This window comes from Populus euphratica, unplaced genomic scaffold (genome assembly GCF_000495115.2).
Source record: "Populus euphratica unplaced genomic scaffold, PopEup_1.0 scaffold161.1, whole genome shotgun sequence".
Lineage (NCBI taxonomy): Eukaryota > Viridiplantae > Streptophyta > Magnoliopsida > Malpighiales > Salicaceae > Populus > Populus euphratica.
In genome coordinates, this window is record NW_011500046.1 from 110,863 (window position 1) to 135,914 (window position 25,052).

General features: G+C 32.2%; 3 protein-coding genes, 1 long non-coding RNA gene and 1 pseudogene across 4 annotated transcripts in view; 4 read left to right on the top strand and 1 right to left on the bottom strand.

The window, feature by feature from the left end:
- Nucleotides 1-2,516: 2,516 nt before the first annotated feature.
- CDPK9 (calmodulin-like domain protein kinase 9) lies at nt 2,517-6,854 on the top strand. Its single transcript, XM_011001374.1, has 7 exons — nt 2,517-3,192; nt 4,636-4,779; nt 4,915-5,067; nt 5,188-5,303; nt 5,959-6,126; nt 6,231-6,455; nt 6,611-6,854. The coding sequence occupies exons 1-7, from the start codon at nt 2,628-2,630 to the stop codon at nt 6,749-6,751; spliced, it is 1,512 nt and encodes a 503-aa protein (XP_010999676.1). The 5' UTR covers nt 2,517-2,627; the 3' UTR covers nt 6,752-6,854.
- Nucleotides 6,855-8,538: 1,684 nt separating this feature from the next.
- LOC105107454 (probable disease resistance protein At4g27220) lies at nt 8,539-11,877 on the top strand (annotated as a pseudogene).
- Nucleotides 11,878-11,893: 16 nt separating this feature from the next.
- LOC105107453 (uncharacterized) overlaps nt 11,894-25,052 on the top strand; it is a 13,656-nt gene continuing 497 nt past the window's right edge. Inside the window, exons 1-6 of the long non-coding RNA XR_838881.1 lie at nt 11,894-11,997; nt 12,107-12,159; nt 12,270-12,368; nt 13,511-13,602; nt 13,881-14,899; nt 21,663-21,668. This is a non-coding gene — a long non-coding RNA (uncharacterized LOC105107453). The remainder of the gene's footprint in view (nt 11,998-12,106; nt 12,160-12,269; nt 12,369-13,510; nt 13,603-13,880; nt 14,900-21,662; nt 21,669-25,052) is intronic.
- LOC105107451 (smr (Small MutS Related) domain-containing protein) lies at nt 15,818-18,860 on the bottom strand. The gene is made up of 4 exons (XM_011001377.1): nt 17,857-18,860; nt 16,685-17,094; nt 16,262-16,331; nt 15,818-16,172 (listed from the first exon to the last, which is right to left on the bottom strand). Exons 1-4 carry the CDS (start codon nt 18,633-18,635, stop codon nt 16,109-16,111), a joined length of 1,323 nt encoding a protein of 440 aa, XP_010999679.1. The 5' UTR covers nt 18,636-18,860; the 3' UTR covers nt 15,818-16,108.
- The window catches only part of LOC105107450 (uncharacterized), a 1,163-nt gene continuing 553 nt past the window's right edge, over nt 24,443-25,052 (top strand). The window contains exon 1 of the mRNA XM_011001376.1: nt 24,443-25,024. Within this exon, the coding sequence (XP_010999678.1) occupies nt 24,458-25,024 (567 nt within the window). The 5' untranslated portion in view covers nt 24,443-24,457. The remainder of the gene's footprint in view (nt 25,025-25,052) is intronic.

Consider the following 25,052-nt stretch of genomic DNA (forward strand, 5'->3'; position numbering starts at 1 on the left):
CTTCTGTATGTTACACATGAATTTGTTATAATTTAGTTCGGATATTTATCATTATTCTCCCTAGACATTTTATTAGGTTCGGTTAGTAATATAAAACTATAATGGGAGTCTTAGTTAATAATTTAAGTTATATGGTGAAAAATAGTTTTTTTATTATATGATATTAAAATCTTCACGATCAAGTAATGATAAATTTCAATTTTATTATATTTTTAATTTTTTTGATAAAACATAAAATAATACGAGAATTTATAACTTTTACACCAAAACAATTGAATTTGATTGTTAAAAAATAATATAAAATTATTATTAGAATTTCAACTAAAAATTTAAGTTATTAGGTTAAACATTTAATCTTTGAAATCAATTTGCTAGTATAATTAAATTTAATTATAATATTTAATTTAAATTACATTGATAAATAAATTGAATTTACATATTTAAAAATATAAAATTGCATTCATTTTATTTCCCATCACCTCTATCTTATTCTTTCAAAGGTTTCTTTAAAAAAAAAAAAGATAGGTAGACGTTTATTTTGGGAAGTTGAAATTATATTAAAATCTTTGAATTCAATTCAATTTAAAGGATTCCAAAACATGTCAAAGAAAAACATTAACAAAAGCATAAAATAAATAAATAAATTTGTTTTTAAAATAGTTTTAAAGTAAATTTTTATATTTTTAAAATAAACGATATAAAAAAATATTTTCTTGTCTCTATTTTTTATCATTCCAAAATAGTAACAAAGTTTTTAATTTTATTATTTATTGTCCAGGTAAGTTTTCTTTTGAGACACGTCCCATCATTTACCGTATCATTTGTATCCCTAATAAAAATAGGTATAGAACCACACCATGGATGCATGGATAAATTGGATCACTCTTCAATTATATAATTTTTTTGTTTATCAATTCAAACGCATTACTGTTACTGCTATAACTATAAACTTAAAATGTATAAACTCTTACGATGAACATTAATGCAGAATAAATACTTTTTTCTGTTTTAATAATTAAAATTTATTTTATAACTTTACAGTTTTTTAAAGAATAATTTATCATTCATTTAAAAGTTAATAGAAGTGTTCTTTTCATATCAACAATAAATCCTCTAATTTTAATTAGAGTTACAAAACCATTTTAACAAGTCAACCAAAAATTTAACTGATACAAGATTTAAATTGATTTAAATTTATTTTAAAAATAAATTAGAGAAGAAAGCAGTCTAGTATAATCATGTTAAAATTCATGTATATTTTCTTACAAAATTTATTTTTGCAAAGAATTATTTATTTATTTTTAAATATAAATCTTCAACTAAACTTGAATCATCTTAATCTAATTAATATAACATTTGAATTGGTACAAGATTTTTTAAAAAAATAAACTAGAGGGTGTAATTTAATTAGGTTAAAATTAGCTGATTTTTATTATAAAATTTATTTTATACTGATTGTTTTAATTTTTTTTTAAGTAAAACTTGAATTATTTTTTTATTAGAATTCATAGTTTATATAAATCAAGTTTTAAAATTGTAATTCTGATTTGAATACTCTATTTTTAATAACATTAAAAATACGAACTAAAATCAAATCCAAAGATATCTTTTATTAAAAAAAATTCATGAATCATTCCAAGAATTATTTTTTGAGTTATGAAAGTAGCTCATAATTCTAGACAATCAAAGCCCAAGTTGCAGGTTTTGCTACTAAACTAATGAAAGACTCCGGCCACTTGATCGCAAACCACAAGCCGAAGCAGCCCATAGAAAAGGGAGAAAGGTATCTCAGACAGACAAGAGAATTTGTCTAGATCTCAGTTTGGAAAAAGTTACATACACAGTCAGCTAGAGAGAGAGAGAGAGAGAGAGAGACTCGTGTCCATGTCCTAAAAGAGAATCTAGTCTACTCATCATAGACTTAATTGCACTTAGTCCCTATAGTTTATTAAGACTAATTGATTAAACCTTGTAGTATATTAAAATAATTAAATAGTCCTCGGTTAATCCATTGGGTCCCCCCCCCCCCCGTAAAATCCTTCTTTTCTAGTTAAATTTCTTCAGCTTGCCTCCTTCTATTTTTATATTTATATTTATCAAAAAACACAAATAAATTAAATAATAACATAAATTTAACTCAGGACCTAGACAACCTAGAACTGATCCTTAGATGGATTTTAAAAAAGAAATTAAGAGAAAATTGATCTAGTTAGCAATTTTATCAAAACTCGATTTAATTTTTTTATTTTATTTTATAAAATGATGTATTTTTTACTTTAAAAATTCAAATAATATTATTTTTTAATTACCTTAGATTTAATCTACCTAATTTATAACATAATTTTTGGATTGGATTATAGATCAACCGGGTTTAATAGCTTTGATTTAAAAAAATTGCCTTAGTATAAATTTATGAAACTACAAATACTAATGAGTCAGGGTTTCAGACTATAAGGAGTAAGCTGTAGTTTACCCATTCATCAGATAGCGAAAAAAGTCTTCTTTCTCAGTTCTCATCACTAGAGAGAGAGAGAGAGAGAGAGAGAAGGAGAGAGGGATTCTAGACCCAAGACTGACGCTTTTTCTTGAGTCCTTTTGAACCCGCTCCAGGTTTTGAATCTCTAACCATGGATGATCAACCAAAACCCTCATCGTCTAGTGCTCCATCACTGTCATCAAGGCCTAAATGGGTGCTTCCTTACAAGACCCAGAACTTAAGAGACCATTACAGCTTAGGGAGGAAGCTTGGTCAGGGGCAGTTTGGTACGACTTTTCTTTGTACTCATAAAACCTCAGGAAAAAAGTATGCCTGCAAGTCAATACCAAAAAGAAAGCTTCTTTGCAAAGAAGATTACGAGGATGTGTGGAGGGAAATCCAGATAATGCACCATTTGTCCGAGCACCCACATGTGGTTAGGATTAGTGGGGCATACGAAGATATTTCTTGTGTTCACTTGGTGATGGAGCTTTGTGAAGGAGGTGAGCTTTTTGATAGGATTGTTAAGAAGGGGCATTATAGTGAAAAGGAGGCTGCTAAATTGATGAAAACTATTGTTGGGGTTGTTGAGGCATGTCATTCACTTGGTGTCATGCATAGAGATCTTAAGCCTGAGAACTTCTTACTTCACAGTGTTGAGGAGGATGCTCCTCTTAAGGCCACTGATTTTGGGCTTTCTGTGTTCTACAAGCCAGGTCTGGTTCCTTCACTTCTTGGGTGTTACCTTTTTTCCCAATTTTTTAATGTTTTGCTTGTGTTTTCTTTGATAGGTTCTGTTTTTCTTCAGATTTAGTGTTTGTTTTGGTGCTATTGATTGAATTTAGATTTGGGTTGCCTGCTTTCTTGACTGACTTGATTAAGATTTTGATCTGGGATTATGTGTGTGTTCATTCACTGTATGTCCAAAACCCTCGTTATCATTATATTTACTACCTTAGTTGGGATTGATTTTTGATAATTGGGACTTTACTAATACAATTGATCATCATTAAGACACCAATGTCTCTGGCTCCAAATTACCCATTCTCTTGAAATGCCTTTGAATTGAACACCAAATGTTCAATGAGCTTGTTTCAAGGAGTGATTGATCCCTTCATTCAGAAATGTGGCCCTTGAAGTCTTGGACATTGACCATTCAAAATGAACCTGCATCATTTTTCTGGTCAAGCATGTCCATGCATTTAACAAGGGCTTTGAATACTTCCTTGTTTGAAATAGTTGATTTTATCTTGAAGTGGGGGACCCAATCTGGGCCATTGCATTGTTAGACAAAAGAGCCTTTGCCAAATATCGCAGCGTGCTCCCAGCAGTCAATGTTTCAATAATTAACCAAGAAATATATAACTACAATGTGGTTGTGCTTCAAAGATTTTGTTTCTTTTCCCGCGACCAAAGTTATTGATGCTCAATACTCTCCATTCTAGTACTCTAAGACGAGATAATTGCTTAGAATTAGTCACAAGTTGCTTGCCAGTACCTCATACGATCCCTTAACATGCTTGCACGAAGTTGATTATTTTTTGGTAGCTATTTTACTTCGAATGTGTTAGTCCTTGTGTTGAATGAATTAAATTTGATTCATTTTTTAGAGGTTCTAGCAGTGCATGCTTCACCTCTCTTCTCCCTCAACCATTTCAGTTATTCTTCCAGCTTTCCTTTCTTTTCCTCTTGTTGAAATCCTGAGTGTTCTCATCTTAAAGTTTTCTCAAACCTGATTATTAAAATCTCTCTTCTCAAACCTGATTATTAAAATCTCTCTCTCTCACCCCATCTATACGTGGACAATTTGGCCTCGTATAGGTTATCAGAGTCTTATACAAATGTCATTTACACATTTTCTTTTGGAAAAAAAAAAAACTCCATTGGTTTATTGTAAGCTTCTGCATCCTGGGAAACAATTTCTGTCTTATGATTTACAGTATGCGTGTTTGCCTGCATGTACCTGCAAACTTCATAACAATGATTCTGAATAAATAGAAATCTTCAAAGTGGATTGTAGTCAATTATTGCATCACATTTCAAAATTAAACTTTTTGCCCTCATTGCTCCGAAACCATTGCTATTTAACACAACCTTATCATCATTTAATATTGTTGTCTGCCTCAGTCTGACGCATACTTAATTATGTGGATTTTCAGGCGAAACTTTTTGTGATGTTGTTGGGAGTCCATACTATGTTGCGCCAGAGGTATTGCGCAAACATTATGGACCTGAAGCAGATGTATGGAGTGCAGGAATTATTTTGTACATACTATTAAGTGGTGTACCGCCTTTTTGGGCCGGTAATAATTCTTTTATTCCTGCGCTGATGGCAAATCAAGTTCTGGATAGGGATGGCTACTAAGAATTGAGTTTTTCTGCTACTGACTTTTACTGACAATAATTTCTTTCTTCGTTTACTCTGCTATAAATGTCAGAAACTGAAATCGGGATCTTCAAGCAGATATTGCAAGGCAAATTAGATTTTGAATCTGAACCATGGCCTAGTATTTCGGACAGTGCCAAGGATCTGATTAGAAAAATGCTTGAACGGAATCCAAAGAAAAGACTAACTGCTCATGAAGTACTCTGTAAGACTCTTCAATTTTCTTTAAACAGGAATTTAGGAGTATTAGGCTTAAACAAGTACCAGCACAGTGATTATTGATGGATGTTGCTACATCATGATACCTATGTGACCTGTGGTGCAGGCCACCCATGGATCGTGGATGACAGAATTGCCCCAGATAAACCTCTTGATTCTGCTGTTTTATCGCGGCTGAAACAGTTCTCTGCAATGAACAAGCTTAAGAAGATGGCTTTGCGTGTAAGGTTCTTGCAGATGTGTAGTAGTTTTCTTGGATTATATTATTGGTTCCGTTGAAAAAAACTATGACTAATCAACCATGTTGATTGTTAAGTAAACTGATTATGTTACCTCTAAAAAAACCAGGGCTTATTGATGCTTCAACTTTTTGCATGACAACTACTTTATTTGGGGGTCCCTTTATTGACTTCTTTGCTCGCATACATAGAGATAAGAGAAGTGTTTGCATGCACAGAGATTAGAAAAGTCAACAGTCCTTAATATCATATTTAACATGGTGTCAAAGTCATTTTCCAAAAGATCATCAACTTAGTTGTCAAACTCAGTACCTCACTCATAATGGATTCAATACGAACATGGAATGCTAAAGAAACATGAAGATAATATAAATAGAGTGATACTGGATATATAGTACTCTACTAGCTTAAGTTTTAGATCTTAGTTGTTTAACATATCCAATGAAATTTTAATTTTTTTCATTTGTTTGGTAACTCAGTACTCATAATTAATTTTGATACCTGGAACAAACTTGTACAGACTCACTTGCATGCACCTGCTCACATATGTGTGTATCTATGAGTGTAGCTATGTTTGTATGCTGTAATGCTGACCTCAACCTGAACTGATGCGTAGTGATTCTTGTAATGAATTTTAGGTCATAGCAGATAGGCTTTCTGAAGAAGAGATTGGTGGTTTGAAAGAGTTGTTCAAAATGATTGACACAGACAACAGTGGAACAATAACTTTTGATGAATTAAAAGATGGATTAAGGCGAGTAGGCTCTGAACTAATGGAGTCTGAGATAAAGGATCTGATGGATGCTGTAAGAGAACTTGCTCGAATCCTCTGTAGTTTCTGTCTTGTTTTTTTGACCATTCAGTTGACTTGAAAATGAACAAGTGCATGCTTTGTGGGTATGTTTGGCAGGCTGATATTGACAACAGTGGAACAATTGATTATGGTGAATTTCTTGCTGCCACTGTGCACTTGAATAAATTGGAGAGAGAGGAAAATTTAGTGTCTGCTTTCTCATTCTTCGACAAAGATAGCAGTGGATACATAACCATTGATGAGCTTCAGCAAGCTTGCAAAGAGTTTGGCCTAAGCGAGCTCCACCTTGATGAGATGATTAAAGAAATCGATCAAGATAATGTAAGTCCATTATGTAGTGTCATTTCAATCCATTTTTTCCCCTCATAAAATAAAGAATCTTGGAGCTTTACTCGGACATTCAGAAGCACATCACATTTGTTTTGGGAGTTGTAGGAGCTCCTGACTAACATGTGATGATGGAAATTGTGTTGCAGGATGGACAAATAGACTATGGTGAATTTGCTGCAATGATGAGGAAGGGCAATGGAGGAATCGGGAGGAGAACAATGAGAAGCACATTTAACTTGGGAGATGCCCTAGGACTCACTACCAATGGATCTAAAACATCTGATTGATGCTCAGATAAACTATGTTTAACTCTCTGCCATACTTTTTGGAAATATTGGCAAATCTTAATCTTTATGAATGGCCTGGCCATAATTTTGCATCTCTGTTTTATATATCCGACTGGTTTGCATGCGCTTCCGTAAAAGCTGGGGAGCTCGGGGACTTGGGGGTTGGTTAGGCTTCGTGAACCAACAAAGCTACAAGTAAATCCATACTGAGCATATGTGGGATGTAGACAGTGCACTGTTGCACCATCGTGTGTTACTGTGGCAGAGAAAACTACAAGTCAAGGAAGAAGATACTAAACAATATATTTTCAACCATACCACAACACATCGCCAAATATTTTCTCGTCAAATATATTGCCAAATATTTTCTTGTCAAATATATTCTTAAGTTATGTTTGTTTCTCGAAAAATAATTTTTAAAAAATTATTTTTTAAATTTTTTTATATTTGTTAGTTGGTTAATGAAAAATATTTTCTGGTTAACAAAAAATACTTTTCAGTTAATGGAAAACATTTTTTGTTCAACGAAAAATATTTTTTGGTTAAAAAAAAATTTGACTTAGTTTTTAGGAAAGTGTTTTTCTTTTTAGTTATGTTTGTTTTTCAGAAAGAGATTTCTGGAAAATTACTTTTCAAACTTTCATGTGTTTGTTTTTCAGAAATTGGTTTCTGGAAAATCACTTTCCAAACTTTCTTGTGTTTGTTTGTTGTTAGAAAAGTTAGTAAACGGAAAACACTTTCCAGTCAAAGGAAAATTTGGCTTGATTTTCAGGAAATTGTTTTCCTGAAAAATTTAAAAGGAAAACACTTTCTGGAAATTGTGAAAAATTTAGAAATGTTATTATTTGCTAATTATATCAAATTTGATCCTCAAACTTTTGATTGCTATATATATTTTGTTTTGAATATTTATTTTTTAATTTCATTTCTTAAAATTTAATTTTTATATTAATTTTGGTCCTCATTTTTATAATTGTTATTTGCTTTTCTCCTATTATTTTTTTATTGAAATTTTTTATCTATCAAATTTGATCCTCATTCCTTTTATTGTTACTTATTTTATTTGAAATACTTTATGAAATGTTAATTATTATTATTTTAATTTCTTCATCTTTTTTTTTAAATTTAATCTTTATTATTTTGATTATTATTTATTTTATTTTAGATAATTTATGAAATGTTTTTTTCAATTTCATTATTATTCAACCTTTTAATTTGTAAGATTTATTCCTTATTATTTTAATAAACTTGAGAAAAATAAAATATTAATAAATTATTTTCCAGTTCATTTTTCATAACATAACCAAACACTGGAAAGTGTTTTCCAGTTCATTTTCCATAACACTACCAAACATTAGAAAATACTTTACTTTTCAGGAATTTATTTTTTCTATAATTCACTTTTATGAAATTCACTTTTCCTGAAATTCACTTTTAAAAAAAAAATAATTTTTCTGCAAACTAACAAAGTCTTAGTATCTGAGCAAGTTCTTGGAACCTAAGACTCATTTACACTGGAAATTCAAGTATTAATTTCTTGTAAAGTTTCCACAACATATATTTTTGATTAAATACTATACAATAAGATATTCTTAAGGTATATCATACGTGGAAGGTGTGATATTAAACATTAATTCAATGGGATTAGGTACTGTTATTATCCCTGATTACAAGGTAAAGCACAGGGGATTGATGTGCCTTTATCATTTCAATTACTAAGGATTGCTACTGTAACAATATCTTCCACATCTACCATTGTTTTACAGTAATTTCCTTTCCCTTACACCTCCATTTTCTAAACCATTCTCTTTGTTTTTTTTTTTTTCCTGATTTGAGCAAAACCATCACGTAGTTGGGGAATAATTTTCAGGCACAGGTAAACTATATGTTCGTTATTTTTCTCATTTTTAAACCATACTGTTTTCCATGCTTAATTGTTTGATTTTTGCAAGCCGTATTGGTTATCCTAAACCTATTGACTAGCTGTGCAATTTGTTTTTCAAAAAAAAAGAAGGCGAGATGTAGATATTATAATATAAGGAAAGGAGCAATCTCTTTCGTATCATCATATATTCAGATCTGCTTCTTCCTTTTTTTTCATATAAATACTTACAAAATTGATCTTTTTAGGTGAATATAAAAGATTTATAATAGATTAACCCTAAAACAAACTTTACCTGATGAGTCAATCTGAAAACCAAGAATCCAAAGCTTAACTAGGACTGAGTTTTATTTTGAATCGGTTTATAGGTTAACATGATAAAATCTAGTTTGATCTACTGGTTGACTCAACCAAATCTAATTCAAAGATTTTTTTATTTTTTTTATTTAAAATAAGATAATATTTTTGGGTCCAAAACAACATGATTTTATTAGTGTAAAGAAGCTAAAATGTTACTGTTTTGGATTAATCTAACAGACATACAACACGGGATTTCAATGGGCAACTCTTGACTTACTATTTTAGGTTTAGAATGTTTTTTTAAAATTAATTTAACTTCAATTAATTACTTTTTTTGGTGAATATTTTGACATCCATTTATTGTTTTTATACTTTAGGCCCTCGTTACTGAACTTCGAGCAGAAAAATGGTTCGATCAAACGATCCATTTTGGAATGATGTTGAAGATATGAGCTACAATATCTCAAGGCGTATAGGTTTAAATCTTTCAAGTGAAGAGGATGAACTACATAGAGCTATGGAATTATCAAAAGAGCTAATGAAGAAAAAAAAATGAATTTTTATTTTAGATGATTTATGGAATTTTTTTGAGCTGCACAAGTGGGAATTCCTATTTTATTAAAAGGATGCAAGTTTATTATGACAACTCGATTAAAGAGAATTTGTCAACGGATAGGTAGCCAACATAAAATCAAAATGAAGCCACTTTCTAAGAGAGAAGCTTGGATTTTGTTCGTGGAGAAACTTGAACATGACATAACACTCTCTCCAGAAATGGAACGAATTGCAAAAGAAGTTGCAAGGGATTGCGCGGGTTTGCCTTTGGGAATTATTACAATTGCAGGAAGCTTGAGGGGAGTGGATGACCTCCATGGAGGAATACGTTAAAGAAATTAAAAGAATCAAAATTGAAGGACATGGAAGATGAGGTATACCAATTATTGAGGATTAGTTATGACCGGTTGGACGATTTTGCGTTGCAACAATGTCTCTTATACTGTGCATTATTTCCTGAAGACCATGTTATTAAAAGGGAGGAGTTGATAGGATATTTGATCGACGAGGGATTAATGGAAGGAGCAAGGAGCAGGCAATCAGCATATGACGAGGGCCACACGATGCTTAATAAACTTGAAAATGTCTATTTATTGGAAAGATTTATCTGTCAATCATGATGATACTAGAGCTGTCTGCATGACTTGATTAGGGACATGACCATCAAAATACAGCAAGAGAACTGTCAAGGCATGGTTAAAGCAGGTGCACAAATAAGAGAATTGCCGGCTGCAGAGGAGTGGACAGAGAATCTTACAAGGGTTTCACTAATAGAAAATCAAATTGAAGAAATTCCCTCAAGCCATTCACCGAGGTGTCCCAATCTTTCAACTCTATTGCTATGTCTTAATCAAGGGTTGCGATTTATTGCTGATTCATTTTTCAAGCACTTGCTTGGGCTCAAGGTTCTCGATCTGTCTTACACATTTATTGAAAAGTTGCCTGATTCTGTCTCTGACTTGATAAGTCTCACTGCATTATTGCTCATTGGTTGCGAGAACTTAAGGGATGTACCATCATTGAAAAATCTCAGGGCACTGAGGAGGTTAGATCTTTGTCTGACTGCACTTGAAAAGATGCCTCAAGGAATGGAATGTCTATCCAACCTGAGGTATCTTAGACTCCATGCATGTGGTGAAAAGGAGTTTCCTAGTGGGATATTACCTAAACTCTCTCACCTGCAAGTCTTTGTGTTAGAGGAGGAGATTCCTAGTGCTCCGATAACAGTCAAAGGAAAGGAAGTAGGGTGCTTAAGGAAGTTGGAAACTTTGGAATGCCATTTTGAAGGTTACTCTGACTTTGTGGAGTATCTCAAATCTCGGGATGAGACCCAATCACTGAGCACATACCAAATTTTTGTGGGACGGTTTGAGGAATACGAAATAAAAAGCTATTATAGAGGTAAAACTGTTTGGTTGGGTAACTTGGGTATCAACAAAGATGGAGATTTTCAGGTCATGTTCCCAAATGACATTCAACAACTGATCATTTTTTATTGTGATGGTGTTTCCTCCCTTATAAATTACGCAATTGATCTGGAGGTCATGGACAATTCTTATTGCAATAGCATGGAGAGCTTGGTTTCATCTTCTTGGTTCTGCTCAGCTACACTTCCATCTCCATCTTATAAAGGTATATTTTCATATCTTAAAAAGTTACATTGTTATGGATGTAGAAGAACGAAGAAGTTATTCCCTCTTGTCTTGCTGCCAAACCTCGTAAACCTGGAATGTATTAGAGTTGAAGAATGTGAAGAAATGGAGGAGATAATAGCAACAAGTTCAAATGAAGAAGGAAATATGGGTGAAGAAAGCAGCAGCAACGTCGAATTCAAACTATCAAAGTTAAGAATTCTGAAATTGTATGAATTACCAGAACTGAAAAGCTTCTGTAGTGCAAAACTGATCTGCGACTCTCTCCAACAAAATTGGGATAGTAAAATGTCAGAAGCTGAAGAGAATGCCAATTTATCTTCCGTTACTTGAAAATGGCCAGCCATCTCCTCCCGTTTCTCTTAAAGAAATCGAGATATATCCAAAAGAATGGTGGGAGTCAGTGGTGGAGTGGGAGCAACCTAAAGCTAAGGATGTCCTTCGTCCCTTTGTAGAGTTTTTGGGACCTGACGAATACGAGTTATCCCCCATATAGGTAGGCATCTTGTTCTAATTCCTCTCTCTCTCTCTCTCTCTCTCTAATTTAATTTTAGTGAATTAGCCTCAACCATAACCATTTCATGATTGATGTATGTATATTAGTAAGGAAGCAAGACGAAGACAAGTGAAACATTTGGAGAGCAACACATTCTGGCCAATTCATCTACAAGGTTTCCTCAAGACCTTTACACTCCTCGTTTTGTTGTTATCATCCCAACCTTAAAAAAATATTCTTATTGATTTACATGGCAAGAACCCCACAAATCCAAGAAGCTGACTTCATGTTTGTTCTTTATATCATACAAGTGAGAGGATGTCCTGCTATCCTTTGCGGCTTAAAAATCACTTTCTTAGTGGTAAGCCTTAATCCTCAGTCATTTTCTTCTTTGAGATTTCTTCTTTCCATCTCTCTGCTTCTTTTTTCTTAACTTGTATCTCCCTACATGCCCATTCCTTATGGTCTAGGAATCATGCTATCTTGTTGCACTGAAAGATCTAATCATCGACTTGCAAGGTAGGTAATTTCGTCAAATTTTCCTAGTCATGCTTGCTAGACCAGTCGTACTCATGATTTGTAACGATAGGTTCATTTTTTAAAGGTTTCCATCTATGATTCTTAATTTTGCAGCAGATGGCCACACAAACAAATTTCCATGTGGATTCAGTGCTGTGACAAATCTGATTTCTTCCTTTGTCTGGAGTTCATGAAATGCCTGTCAAATTTGATGTAAGCCTCTCCATCTTCACTCGATTATTTCTTTGGTTTGTACAAGTCTTGCATCTTTGGTATCTGTTTCCTTCAGCTTCTGGTTTGTATAAGTCTTCCCCCTGGCAGATGTTCTCCTAAGGACTCCTTCTTATCTTGATCTTCTGTTTTGTTTTGTCCTTGTGCCTGATTCATGATTGGTACTTGATATGACTCCCTAGTTTCTTGGCTGTTTTCTTTTCTAGCCTTCTATGTTATATTGCTGGTCTTCATCAGATTCTTTTCTTCACTTGCCTTTATAACTGGTGAATTAGCTATCATACAGTGCAGACTGATCGAGTATGGAGATGGAAGTAATAGGCGAAACATATAGTAAGGCAGATTGGTACATTGGACGAGGCAATTGAGTTAATTACAGGAACGTGACTCATGTAGCCAGACTTGTAGAAACGGAAGGTTGTGAGCAGTCGAAAGAGCATCTGTCACAGAAAGGTACAAACCAAAATAATAGCTTAAAAAAACGATAATAGAAGACTCGCCGGTTGGATTAGATTTAATTTTTTCTAGGTGATTTTATAAGTAGTTTTTAATTGAGAACCTCTGTTTTTTATTAGGCCATTCTCTTAAAATTAGACCTAGATGATGATGTTTGAGCTAATTTTGTTATTTTTTCTGGATTTATTGTTTTATTTTAGATTTTGTGTTAATCTCCTTTATGCTTTTGGATTTTGATTTGTTTCATAGTAGTGATAGTGTTTTTTTTTTTTTTTTTTGCTTATTTAAAGATCTTATAAACTTCTTAAAAGAACAAACATTATTATACTTATTTTTATAATAAAACTGTGAATTTAACCTTTTTTGCTCATAAAAAAACCATGTCTTCTCCATGTTTGTTTGCTGTCTTTCTATCTTCTACCTGCATTAGAGACCTATCTCAATGGGGTTGTATGCTTGGAGATGAATGAAGGCCAAGCTTTTCACTCATTTGTTTGTGTGATTTATGCATGATTTTTTTTTTTTTATGAAGAGGCATCCAAGTTTTCTTTTTGGAATTTCCTTTAAAGGGCCAAAGACAGTTCCTAACTAAATGTTCTTGCTTTAAGATCAACTTCTAGCATACATATTCTTTTAGTGGTTTTGATGCACCTTCTCTTAACCTTCAGAATATGTAACAGTGGAGATGAGGGCGTGGGACCATGACTTAGGCACTCAATCTTTCCAAATTCAATTAATCACCTGAAACCTACCATCGCAGGTTTGTTGGTACAATTCCTTAAAATGCACTGATATTGATTTCGAGTACCTTCTGCAGTGCTTTAACATGTTGCTCGGAGTTGATTTCTCTTCAGTTCTGCTTTCGATGTAGCATTAATTTCTTTTCTTTTGAGGTTTTTCCTGATCTGATAATTGAAGTGTTGGTCTGTTTTTCTGTCGCTTATTTCAATCTTGCTGTAAACTGCTGTAGTTTCTTTTTATTTTTTCAACCAGTCAATTGAATGGTAATTGAGCAAATTCCTTGTGGGTTTTTGGCAGGTTGATGTTGACAGCAGTGGAGCAATTGATTCAGCTCTTGCTCCAACTGTGCACTTGACTGAGTTGCAGAATTCACTGACAAAGATGTTATGGTTACAGAATCGTTGTTTATGTTCAACAAGCCTGCAAATAATTGGCTTAATGAAATCGTGAAAAATTTGCTGCATTGGTGACAAAGGTGATGAAGTAAACCGAAGGAGAACAATGAGAAGCAAAACTAATCCGAGAGATGCTTCATGACTCGCTGCAAATACATATCAAAATCTGTTTGATAAAACAGCAACAGGCAGCTCTTAGGCTTGTAGCAGAAGAAGAGCAAATCCTCCCGCAAAACACAGCCTCCTGATCGAGTAAGTAGACATAAAGAGCTAGAAGCAGAACATAGGAAAATAACTACTGTGATCATGCCGTGGGTTAGCAGAAACAAAAACGAGACCTCAGTCCGATTAAGATTATGACTACAACAACGAGAATCCCTTTCGCCTGAAGGGCATCAGCACTGGATGGATAGCATCATGTTTAAAGAGATCCATGCTTATGTTTGAAAACAGAGAAGAAGAAGATTATTGGGGCCATGCTGGACTGCATTTATTAGGGAGTTAGCTATATAATGATATATTTTCTGTAAACCTGGAAAAGATTAGAGTTTTTGATGTGAGAAACTGGAGGAGATAGTAGGAAATAGATCAGATGAAGAAGGGGTCATGAGTGAAGAAAGCATCAGCAGCAGCACTGAATTCAAACTCTCAAAGTTAAGAAGTATGAGATTGTATGAATTAGCAGAACAGAAAAGCATTTGTAGTTCAAAATTGATTTGCGATTCTATCGAAGCATTTTGGATAAGAAAATGTCAGAAGCTGAAGAGGATGCCATTTTGTCTTCCGTTGCTTGAAAATGCCCAGCCATCTCCTCCCCCTTCTCTTAAGATATCGATATATATCCTAAAGAATGGTGGGGGTCAGTAGTGGAGTGGGAGCATCCTAACACTAAGGCTATCCTTCTTCCCTTTGTAAAGTCTAGTTTTAATTCTTCTGTTTATTTATTATTTGTAGAAATTTTTTTAAGTTGTGTACTTTATTTATATTAATGTTGAATTGGATGATACAGCCTTTTAAAGATGGGATTTCAAATGAGAATTTGATGGGCTTTGAAGTTTCTTGGCTTTTAATTATTTGATAATCTTTAATGATTAAGATGAGAAACCTCTTATTTAATATTGATCCAATGTTTTTTTTAATCGTTGAGCAATATTTTGCTGCAATATTTGCACGAATGGAATGGATGTATGGGAGAGGATATGCTCCTACAGGAAGCAGCATGCTTCAGAAAGTTATTTCACCTGCAAATCTTCAGCACCTTGATAAAGTATACAACTGAATTGGAGCTCATTACGATTGAGGATTGCATAAGCATGGATTAGCTTTGTTTTATCTTCTTTCTGCTTTGCTCCATTATCATTGCCATCTTATAATGGCATATTTTCTGGTCTTAAAAAGTTATATTGCTCTGGATGTAGCAGTATAAAGAAGTTGTTCCCTCTTGTCTTGCTGCCAAACCTCGGAAACCTGGAGAGGATTGAAGTTCAAGGTTGTAAAAGATAGAGGAAGAGGAACAAGATCACATGAAGAAGGGGTATGGGTGAAGAAAGCAACAGCGGCTGCAGCGGGTACTCCATCATAGATCCCATCGGCCGAAGTTTAAGATTTGTGATACTGAAATATTTACAAGAATTGAGAAGCATTTGTAGTGCAAATCTGACATGGGAATCTCTGGGGGAAATTGATGTATGGGATTTGTCCGAAACTGGTATGCTTGACAATGGCATGCCATCTCCGCCCCCTTCTCCTAAAGAATGATTATACATCCAATTTGCATTAGTAGTGATCATTGTTGTCAAGATCGGAAAGATCAGGAATCAGAGTAAACAAACATCCATCCCATCCAGAAGCAAGAACATTAATAAATCCACCAATAACTCAGGTGTAATACATTGAGCCAGATCCCGATAATTTATGACGTTGCCAAAACAGAAAGAGCCAATTATTTCCGTATACAGAAAAAGATCCTGCAAGCTAATAATGTACATGGGCGTCATTCAACAAACATTTACTAATAATACAAAGCTGAGTCAAAGCCGGAAATATTCCCTCAAACTAAAACAATGAAGTAGCATCTATGGCTCAGGGTGAAATAACAAGATTCTAAACTCACGTATACTAGTTGATAGTTCATCTGTGACGGAATTTGGGCCTAACAGTGATCACGCCTGGCCTCGTCTCATCAAATCGATATCTGTGAAAAATGTGTACTAGAATGTGATTTTTTTCCTTTCTAATGTATGAAAAACAGATAGGAAAGAAGGAGGTGAGGGAATCTCTAACCCGTTATCATTGAGGAAACTTTTCACTGCTGTTGGGAGTGCAGCTTGCCCCCGGCTATGGTTGCCTACACCTGTAGTAGAATAGAAGAAAATAAGTGCTGATGCTAGTATATGGTTGGGTGCACGTCTACATGATATGCCTGGGACAGTTTTACAAAACAAGCCCTTTGATATGCATGCGAGCTTGTTATGTGATTTAAGGGCCAATGGTTAACAATTATCGTATCATAACACATTAAACAGTAAGGGGTCATCAATAACAAGGGATGAATCTGAATATTGACCAGATTAACATCCATGTTACTTGATACAGTATACAATTGTCTTAAACTGGACTGAGGTGGATTTAAAGCAATTACTGATAGTTTTTAATGTTCAAATGAACAGAAAAATCCATTAATATTCAGTGAGGGAAGTGATATACCTGTTATGACTTGTAACGATGTTGGCCTCTGTCTAAATGTTGCCTGCTGCTTATCCAAGTTCTCTGCATCTACAGTACTAAAGGCGTCTGATGGTGAAGAATGTAAAATCCCATTCTTTGTTTTTATTCTACATGGAGAAGTTGACCTATTGTTTGGAACCAGGGTCTCAATTTTTAGCAGGTGTTCTTGCAAGGCTTGACCAGCCTCTGCTGCATGAAGACCGTGCAAGTCTAATTTCCATGGATCATTGTCACTATTTCGTATGCTTAAGATTTCCTTGGCTGCCTTAGCATTGAGTTGTTCAGCAGCCGACCATTTCTCTCGAGCTCTCAATGAGTGCTGCTGAGCAGAAAAATGATCCCTTCTTAAAAAGGCACTAGTGGCAGCCCTGGAATGTTGAGATGCTAACCTGTTCAATGGAAGGTTTTGAGAATTCCCAAAATCTAATGTGACCATAATAAAATCAAATAATATATATTTATCATAGGCAATTCCAGACCATAAGTTGAGAAATACTATTTTCTAAAACATTAAAAAGACCAAGAACATGCCAACAGATAAAAGGAATGTGTTTCACGTATTAGTATAACTCAATATAATAAGAGCTGGCATAGCTTCAAAACAAAATGCTCATCATACCTTCAAAATACCAGAAACTATATCTCTATAATTCCAGTATTTTGACAAAGCTTACAAAATAGCTATCTAAGTGGAAACCCTATCTCCCTCCCCCTTTTCCTATGTGACTTTTGACAACGAGACATCCTTTAATTACAAACATGACATCCTTTCAATAAAAAAAATTGAGACTTTCAGGTGTTGCCATTCTTAAAGTTCAATACATCATCATAACAAAAGCAACTCCTCACAAACCAAAGCATTTCAAGATAAATGCTTTACTTTTATGAATCTTAAATCATAATCATGGGAATAATAACGAGGTAATATCAATATGGGCACTTAAATGATGAAGAGAATAAGGTGATGTAACCCAGACAACATAAAGTCGAGCTACACAGCCCCATAGGTTCTAGCTCGGTTGTCTTCAATTGACAAGTATAATAACTACGCTGTTTGATACCTACAGCCTAACAAGGCATTCAATGAAATTCATTTAAAAACAAGTATATCATCCTACTCAGGAACACGCAGAGGGATTGCAAACACTTACCTCATCATTCTCAAAGCATTCTTTCGATGACTCAAGTAAACATCATCCTCTTCCCATTCAGGCTCAACAGGTATAGACTTCAAGTACCCCAAGATCAGTTTCATGTTTGCAGCAGCATCAACTGAAGAGGAAACACCTACATCCTCCCTCAATTCTATGCTGTTATTATCATTGTTATGATCATTACCTTTTAGAGCATCCTCAAGAGTCGAGCTCAAATCAGCAATATCATCAGCAAGACTCTTATTAAAACCAGAGTTAAATTTTGCTCCCTCATCCTCGTCAAAGTCAGCATTAGAAACCATCCCATTCAACAAAACACAAGCCTTTTCAGCATCATTATCCACACTGACCATGACATCCTCAATCAAGCTAAAATCAGCCCAGCCATGAATTTCTTTCAGCCTCTGCAAATCCAATAAAACATTCCCACCATTCTTCTCCTCAATAACCTTATCGGAATCCCTATAACCAGCAGAAAAATCAGCAACTTTGGCGGTCAAATTATTAACATTCTGTGTCTTCAAAGCAGGAAAACCAGCAGAAGCAGGCGGTTGGAGAACAGAAGAGAAAGACTTTGAAGATAAACCACCAACATCATCATTCCTCCTCAAACCCCCAGTAACTGGCAGGTCCCCAATAGCTGGAAAAGGATCCTTACCATCAACTTCACCATCTTTCTGCCTCTGTTTCAAGTCAAAGGCAGCCCACCCAGAGGACTTGACTCTCCTTGATTTATTATTCATTAAAGAAGTAGAATTGCTTGTATATGTATTCATAAATTAACAAGTTTTGAATCAAGAACAACCAAAAGTGATGAAAGTACCTCGTTTTTCCTTATGGGTATCAGAAATACGAAAAAAATAAGAAAAATTGGCTATCCAGGAAGGTTGTTAAAGAAGGTCAAGCAATCAAAGGGTGAAAAAAATGGTGAAGTAGAAAAAGACTCTAAATTTATTGATGTAATAGTCAAATCCAAAGAAAACCTTGTGCTGCTGCTGCTGCTGCTGCTGCTGCTGCTGCTGCTGCTGATTATCATAATATCCATAAATCTGGGTCTTCGTCTTGGGGGTTTTCTGAGACAGGAGGAGGAGGAGGAGGAGGAGGAGGTGTTGTGAGGAAAGGAAAAGAGAGACGGCTCAAATAATAATTTTTTATTGAGTAAATTATAAATTAGTTATTTAGTTTTAAAAAATTACACAGTCCCTTTAGTTTTTATAATTACTTAATAATCCTTTGACTAATGTAAATCAAGTTTAATCAAGTTTTTATAATTATAAATTATTTGATATATTTTTAAGCAAAAAATAATTTTAAAAAATATCTTCCATTATAATATTAAACATTCACTTAATATTTAAATAATACTTAGTTAATATCTTACAAAAAAAAAACAGAAGAAATAAAAGAGACATGTCTTATATATCTTTTATTTAAAAAAATAAAAATTCATCCCAAAAATATTTTAAATACATATTTATTTTATATTTTGATCTATATCTCGACGATTAAACATGTTTAAATCTCTTCTGTATATATCTTTTCTTTCCTATAAAATTAATCAAATACACCTTTTGTTTTTTTTTTAAAAAAAAAAAAACCTTCTTTTCTCTTACAAATTTTCATATTATTTACTTTTCTTTTCATTTTTTTATATTTTTAAAATTAGAAAAAATGAAATGGAAGAAAAGGATAGGATCAAATATATAGTTTTGAACTCATAAGGACTAACTAGATATTTTTAATAAACTACAGGGACTCTGTTTGATAATTAAGTCATTTTTATTTGTGTGTCTGAGGAGCAGGCAGGCAGCAGGGCAAGGTCAAACCTATCACTTGTCGACGGGCCTTCCTCATATATCACAATTATTGTTTTCCTTTTTGTTTTGTTTAAATTTAATTACTTGGGATATTATCTGACCAATTTTCCTTTATTAAATTAAACCTATCTATATTTTAGATCTATTTTTATATTTTTTTTATTGCTTTCTAATTAATTTATTACTGTTTTGTGTTAGATATTCTCATCCTGATAAGAAAATAGATGAAAACAAATGAGAAATATATCAAGATATGCATGAATGTCTCCTCGTTAAATTCCCAATTCATATCACCTTGCAATCTCTTGTGTGATATTTCTAATTTTAATTAATTAAGAAATCAATCGAACAGTATCTTCTCCTGTTCTTGAATAGGAAAACTGAAGAAAAAGAATTAGACAAATAAAATTTTGATTTTATGATTTAAAAATTTAACAATAGATTTTCATATTTGTTTGGTTATTTAAAGAAAGAAATTAATAAATTATCTTAAATATTGGTGTAGATATAATTTAAAACATCTGAAATTAAATAAATACACATTTATGAGTATTTAATTTTATTAAAATATGTGAGGGGGTATAATTTTTATGTAAAATATTCTTACAAAAAAATAAAACAACCATCTAATTTTTTCCTTAAATTTTCCTTAGATTTCATATATAGTGACTTTATTTATTTATAAAATCAAATCAAAATTTATGTTTTGTAAGAATATAAATTTAGATATGAACTATAGAGCAAGATATTATGACCTAATGCTTTAAAGAATATATTTGATTTGCTTTTAAAGTGATGTTAAAAAAATTTTATAAAATTTTTAAACTTGATCTAGTAAAACTTCATGCTTTATAAATTTTAAATATAGATGAAAGAGGGTTGAGAGATTTTGATTATAGTTTTTAAGTATGTATGAAGGAGGCTTTAAAGATTTTGATAGAGATTTTTTGCTTAAAAACAAATTTTATATCTTCTTTAATTTTTTTAATTTATAATAAATTTTTTTATTTATAAAGATTTGTAAAAAGTCTTAAATCCTTTTTAATTGGTTCTAAAAATTTTTGTTTCAACAATTGGTTTCAAAATGTGAGTATAAAAATAATGATAATAACAATGAAGAAGAAAAAGAGAATAAATAAATAAAAAACCTTATCTTTTTAATTACTAAATGAATTACTTAATACTATATAAATAGATAAATAGAGAAGAGCTTTAATATTAATTATTCAATTAATCAAGAAATCATAGAGTAGTTTTCTTTCCAGAAAGCATATAATATAGCGTTATTACAAGACCACAAGGATGTCTTCTGGTGAGGGATTTTTGAATACGGTGTCGTTGGCAAGCCAAAAGCTGAGGGAGCGTGCAGCGGTTTTCAAAGAGGAAGCAAGAAAGCCAAGCTATTGGTTTGAATGGAGGAGGTGACAATGCATGATGGAGATCATCACCATGGTGAGTGGAAAACATGCATGGCAGTCGGCACTGTGGTTGCTGGCTTGCCTTGCTCTCTTAAGCTTCGTAAGACTTTGCATTATACAGTGGCTTGAGAGGAATTTGGCTTGCCCCTCCTGTCGCTTCAAGTTGCCAATCTAATAGATTTTGGCTTTGCCATAGTTTTTTATTTAATTAAATCCTATTTATTTTTAAGTTTTAAAAATATTTTTAAAAAAAATAAAGTTTTTTTTATATTTTTTATTTTAAGTTAATATTTTTTTAATATTTTTAAATTATTCTGATACACTGTTATTAAAAAATATTTAAAAAAATATTATTTTAATAAATTTTAAAATAAAAAAATAACCATAATTACACTTCTAAATAGTTTCTTAATCTTTGAAAAACTTTAATTTTCCAAACAAACTCTTAAAAAAATATTATTTTAATGAATTTTTAAGTAAAAAATTTTAAAAAATAACCGTAATTATACTTTTAAATAACTATTAATATTCTTTGGCAAAAAGATTTATGTTGATTAATGGATTTAAGTTTGGTGTGTCTAGTAAATTGAGCTAGATAAATTGCTTTTTTTGTGTTTTAATGTTGATTTAAAAAAAATTTATAAAAAAGATTTAACTATTACTACTTTATTTTTAATAAATAAAAAAAATTCTAGGTTAAACAACAAGAGCCGAGATCATCAATTTGTCTCATCAAATACTTCCACGGTAGCGATTTTCACTCCATGTTTATATGATACCATGAGAGAGTTGGTTTTTGTCGATAAGAAGCACAATTCAATGTCTTTTTTTCACTTCGTTTTGGTTTCTGAATAGATTCTTATACTTCAATCAAACATTCTCCAATTGCCTTGCAAAATGCCTTCAATTGGCCGGCTAATAAATTAATTAGCATACATGCATACACTAGCTTAGTTATCCCCTGTGTGTGTGTGTGTGTCAGCAGTTATTATGTACAATTTTCTGTACGGTTGGGGGGTTAATGTGCCCATTATGCATCATCTTCCGACCTTTTATTCCCCCCTTCAAGATATTATAAAGAAAGTTAAATGATACGGGGATGTTATCATAATTTTAGATATTGATTATTGTAAATTGTGACAATAAAATTTATATAAATATATTTTAGTATTTTCATGTTTTTATTTTAAAAATTATTGACATGTGTTCTATATGTCTCTATCAATAAGTAATATTTATATTAATAAAAAATTACATGATATATTTTTTAATGACCAAATTTAGTCATTTATAATCTAAATAGATGAGCAAATATGTTCTATTTAATATAATACGATGCATATAAATATATCATGATTAAATTATTAGTGATAATTTATTTTTTATATTTTTTTAAATTTTTTTTTTAACAATTAAAATATCTAATTATTTTTCAAAGTATTTGAGTATGACATTATGGTTTAAAATATTTTTTATACTCAATATTTTTTAACAATATACTTAGTATCTTCCAATTCTTTATCAGCATCTAGGTTTCAATCTAATGGCATTTTTCCCGTCAGCTCCTCCAACTATGTTCACCCTACATCCTTCTAATTTTATGAAAAGCAATTATATTTTATCAAACAAATATATCTTGAACGTGGAAAACAGGAAGGCAAAATCAGCAAATGCATGCATTGGGCGCTTGCCATGTGCAAGGAAACCATGTTGACGCATTAATCAAACTACTAAATCTTTAGGAAGATCTTGCCTTTTCATTTACATTGCTATTTTTTTTTTTTCATTTTTCTTGGTCTAGATCCATCTTCTTTCAAGCTTACCCCCCTTCACGTTATTCTAAAGTTCATATCATAGTTATAAATTTGATGTGTTAATTTAATATTTGATTAATTTAAAATTTTAATTAGTTTAGATTAAAAATCTAATCTGATAAAAAACTCAAATCGATTTAAAATCTAATCAACCTCCATAAAATCTGAAATGACCCCTTACCTGTTTTTATATCTATGATCTAAACAATTTCTAAATGTAGGGCATGCATGTTGGATCAACCAAATCCACACAAATGTACCTTTGGTTTTCGACATTCTGTTTGTTGCCTTGTTTTGTCAAATATTTGTTATATCCCATCATTCTTCTTCACTTAATTTGTTCAACATTCACTCAATGATATCGCTTGTTCTTATTTTTGGGGTAATGCCTCCAATAATTGTACATCACTATCTTCGTTGTTGCTTCTTCTTTCTTTCCTCTTGCTTTTGTTCTAATCATTGTCAGTTAAATTGAAAAGTAGTAGTTGTTTATTTAGAACAACTACTTTAAATCATAAACTGTATAAATAAAATGTTTTTGATTGATCTGTAACAAAAAAAAAAATGTATAGAAAAAGCATATTTCCATATTAGATTAAACTTTATTAAAAGGTTTCTTGATGAACCAGTATCCAAGACATCATAATTATATCAATCATCACTGCAATTATTGGGTCGAAATTTGAGGGAATGTATCAGAATAGAACCATCTTATTCATAGTATAATCTTGAAGCTTTAGCTATGTGATGTTTTAATTGCAATTCACTTCATTATTTGAAATCCAAATCTTAAAAAATTATTGAGAATTAATCTTTTATAAACATAAAAGTTTGGACATGAATAATCTATTAAAAATAAATAAAAAATGCAACATAGAAACTAGGATCATGCACTTCCACTGTAAAAAGAATATATAATAATAATAATTGAGTAAATGAACTATTATTTTAGTCGATAAATTATTTTAATTTAAAATTTAAAATTGATAAACAAAATTTTAAAAATAGTTTTGTATAAAATTATAATTAAGTTATGCTATTTTTTTAATTTAATTTACAAAATAAAAGTATTAAGTACAAAATAGTTTTTATGAAGTTTTTAATATCATTTCAGATATTTATTTCACTACAAAATCTTATCAATGAAATCAATTTTAATAATGATTTTATATTATTTTTTTATGAAATATTTAAAAATATAGTAGCGGTTGTTTTTCAAAATATTTTTCACTTAAAAATATATCAAAATAATATATTTTTATTTTAGAAAAATTATTTTTGACGTTAATTAGTACATTGAAATATATAAAAAAATAAAAGAATTATTTTAAAAATATTTTTAAAAGAATGTGTATCATGACATTTCTGCTGCGTGTCTTCCACGAATTTTCTATCATATTACCTCTCACTTTCATGTTATCATTGAAAAACGGACATAAAGTGTGGACAATTGTTTATAATTGTCCACATGCAAACAATTAGCGATATAAATAGAGGACAATGGCCACCCACACTCTAGTACTACAACGCCCGAAAAAGATTAAGAAATATGAAACCATTATCAATTTTTAGAACCCTCTCCATGGGGGTTCCTGCGAGGCTATCGGCTTTTTCCGCAGGCGCTCCTTTGCCTATCATAACCCCATTTCACCACCACCTCACGGCAGAGTTAGTAACCCTTTTACCACCACCTGTTTCTGATCAGCATTGGCTATGTCATGCCCTTGATGCATCAATCAACACCCAGAAGATAGCACTGGAGTCAGTCAAGAACACCACTATTGGCGATGCCTTGTATCGACAAGAATCAAGTCAAAAATCCATTGAGGAATATCTTGATGGTGGCAGCATCAAATTGCTTGATTCATGCAATGAAGTGCTGGAGAAAATACAAGTTATTCATGAATTTGTAAAGTCATTAAAGGTAGTTTTACATTTGCTTCATCAAGGAAAATGTGAGCCCAGTCCAATAACTTCAGCTCGTGCAAGAAACATGTTAGAAGAGACATGTGATGTTATGGAAAGGAGGATGAATGAAGACATGAAAAATCACAAGTCCAGATCAGGTTGGAGCAGCTTGAAGAAATTATCGAGTAGAAAAAAGCTAGCCCACTACGGTTCAGAAAACAATCAGGAAATGGGAG